Consider the following 3,014-nt stretch of genomic DNA (forward strand, 5'->3'; position numbering starts at 1 on the left):
GTGGTGTTCTATACTGCAAATTTTGATATTGATCCAATATCAAGTAAATACAGGGAGGGCATTGGCAATACCAATAGAGATACCAATCCTTTTAACCTATAAATCAGCTTATATAGTGAAAAGGAGTGTTTCATGATTTATGAGAATTATCATCAACATGCAAGTTCTGAACAAATTTCAATGATGACTAAATCTCTGTGATCACTAAATCACAAAACACACCTTTCAGCTTTTCGTGTATTTTGAAACTGTATGTTATGGAGAGCTGGCATCTAAATGTGCCTGTCTCGATAGCACTTTGGGGCAAATTCTGTTGTTCAGATGTGCTCTAAGCTATAAATAAAGCAGACGTGACAACAGTGACTTGATGTTACTGATGAGGGGGCTGATGTACCGGCTGACTTCATTTTAGAAATTGTGAGAGCCAAACATAAGAACCTTAAAGATAACTTGTTACTGTTTAGGCTACATTTGTTTTCTGTAAAGAAATGTAACCACAGTAACGGGGTTTGGCGGCGTAACCCAACGCTGAATGCTAGTCGTTGCACGTGCAAATCCGCAAAAGATGCAAAAACGCCCCCTCAAAAAAATTCTCATCCATTCATTCATATTATAAAATGAAACATATATGGCAAAACGATTTCTGTTGTATGTGTGAAAAAAGTGCAGAAATTGTATTTTCAAAAGTAAATTAAAAAAAAAAAAGAAAAGAAAAGAAATGAAAGCATCCCTAGCTTGATGCACCACTTCAAGCTAACTGCATAATGCCATTAACCCAAAGCGTATATAAACCTCTGGTGACATACTCTTTGAGGGAGACAGTCGACAGACAGTCTTCTTTTTACTGTGACACTAATTTCTACAAATGTAATGTTCTCTTGTTGCAAGTGTGAAATGACACCTTAAAAAGGTAAACTATTTTATTATGGATAATGTGTCAGTGGTTACTGTTTTTACTCTCTCAGGTTTAAGTGGTATAGCAAACTACAAGATCACTATCTTTATTTTTACTTTACTGTGTTACTGTGTGATTTGGCTGGTAAATTTGACGATAATTGTGACAGTCATTGTGGATAAAAGCCTTCATGAACCCATGTACATCTTCCTCTGCAATCTGTGCTTCAATGGACTCTATGGGACAGCTGCATTTTATCCCAAGTTTCTCTACGATCTTCTGTCCACCACTCATGTCATCTCTTATGCAGGATGCCTTTTACAGGGTTTAATGGTGCACTCTTCAATTTGTACGGACTTCTCTCTTCTAGCTCTCATGGCATATGATAGATACGTGGCTATATGTCGACCTCTTGTGTACCACTCTCTGATGACTACACAAAGAGTTTGTATCTTTGTATTTTTTGCTTGGATTACTCCCTTTTCCCTGATATTAATGAGTACAATAACAACAGCAACATCGAGGTTATGTGGCTCACACATACCAAGAATTTACTGTATAAACTGGTTAATTTCTAATCTAGCTTGCTCTGCCTCTGTAGCTACAATTATTATTCCTGCTTTTAATTACACCTTTTATTTTGGTCATGCCGTTTTTGTTTTCTGGTCTTATGTACATTTGATCAAAACGTGTCAGTCATCCAAAGAAAACTGGAACAAATTCATGCAGACATGTGTACCACATTTATTCTCTTTAGCAGTCGTTGTTGTGTCTTTTCTTTTTGATATGTTATACATGCGATTTGGCTCAAAGGAAATACCACAAAGTTTTGAGAATTTCATGGCAATGGAGATTCTCTTCATTCCACCAATTATTAATCCCCTCATGTATGGATTTAAATTAACAAAAATAAGAAAAAGAGTTTTGAATTTTATATGTGGTGAAAGTTCAGCTTTTATATTAAATTCATGAGTGTGTCTGTTTATATTTGTACATATTTAATTCAAGAGAAATGTGAACTACATTGTTAATTAATAGACACTGTGACATATACACATTATTTCTAGGTTGTCTTCATTAATTGAAATATAAGCATCAGACCTCCCTTTGGGTTTGAACATATAAACTAAACACATTTCCTGTACATTCATTTATTTACACTTTTTTCTTTTCTAATAAAATAATGACTTTTATTTAGTTACATCTTACTTTGAAGTCCAGCTTCTTTTTCTGGTTGAATGAGATGTTTTCTTTCACCTATAGTTATACATACCTACCTTTGGTCCAGAATTGCATTGTCGGGTAATCACTGAAAATCTCAGCCACTAATTTATTTACTAAAATAATAGTGTTGTTTTTTTCTTACAGTCTCTTTTTGAGCTTGATGGTTCACTTCACACCTGGGGTTCACTGTTCAGGGTTGCCACCACAACAGGCCCTTACAACTGCACAGCCACAGATCAGCACATGTTCCTTACCTCAGCAACAGAGGTGAGAAACACAATCCATTCAGGCTTAATGACCCCAGCCACACTTGTGATGCTGCTGAAGCTCTGTCAAGTTAAAAAACTTCCTGAACTAGGCCTCTCCATACCTTAAGTCTGAAAATAGTCTTTTTCTTTACATATAAAATTAAGTAATAATTGGATTTATATAGCGCTTTCAAGGCACCCAAAGCGCTTTACAATTCCACTATTCATTCACTCTCACATTCACACACTGGTGGAGGCAAGCTACAGCCACAGCTGGGGCAGACTGACAGAAGTGAGGCTGCCATATCGCGCCATCGGCCCCTCTGGCCATCACCAGTAGTTAGTTGATCAATCATTTGTATGAATTGTGAAAAGGATTAATGAACTGGCACCAACAGTTGAAAGCAACTAACTGTTATTGATTTTTAACCCAGTGAGTTGTCTTTATTAAAACAGAATGACACACTTTATTTGAGGAGTGTACAGACTTGCTTTAGCTTTTGAATTAAAATAAAAAGGCTAAATAGTATTAAACACCAAGATAAAAATCAATATAAAGCAGCTAAGCATACATTGTGGGGGTATTAAAACTAGAGATGGACCGATCCGATATTACGTATCGGTATCGGTCAGATACTGACATAAAT

The 3,014-nt window shown here is 36.0% G+C and overlaps 1 protein-coding gene across 1 annotated transcript; it reads left to right on the top strand.

Annotated features, from left to right (window-relative positions):
• Positions 1–925: 925 nt before the first annotated feature.
• LOC102309309 (olfactory receptor 6C4-like) lies at positions 926–1,867 on the top strand. The gene has a single exon (XM_005951553.2). The coding sequence runs from the start codon at positions 926–928 to the stop codon at positions 1,865–1,867; it is 942 nt and encodes a 313-aa protein (XP_005951615.1).
• Positions 1,868–3,014: the final 1,147 nt, after the last annotated feature.

Source organism: Haplochromis burtoni, unplaced genomic scaffold (assembly GCF_018398535.1).
Source record: "Haplochromis burtoni strain Fernald_Lab_line unplaced genomic scaffold, NCSU_Asbu1 Contig_1048, whole genome shotgun sequence".
Lineage (NCBI taxonomy): Eukaryota > Metazoa > Chordata > Actinopteri > Cichliformes > Cichlidae > Haplochromis > Haplochromis burtoni.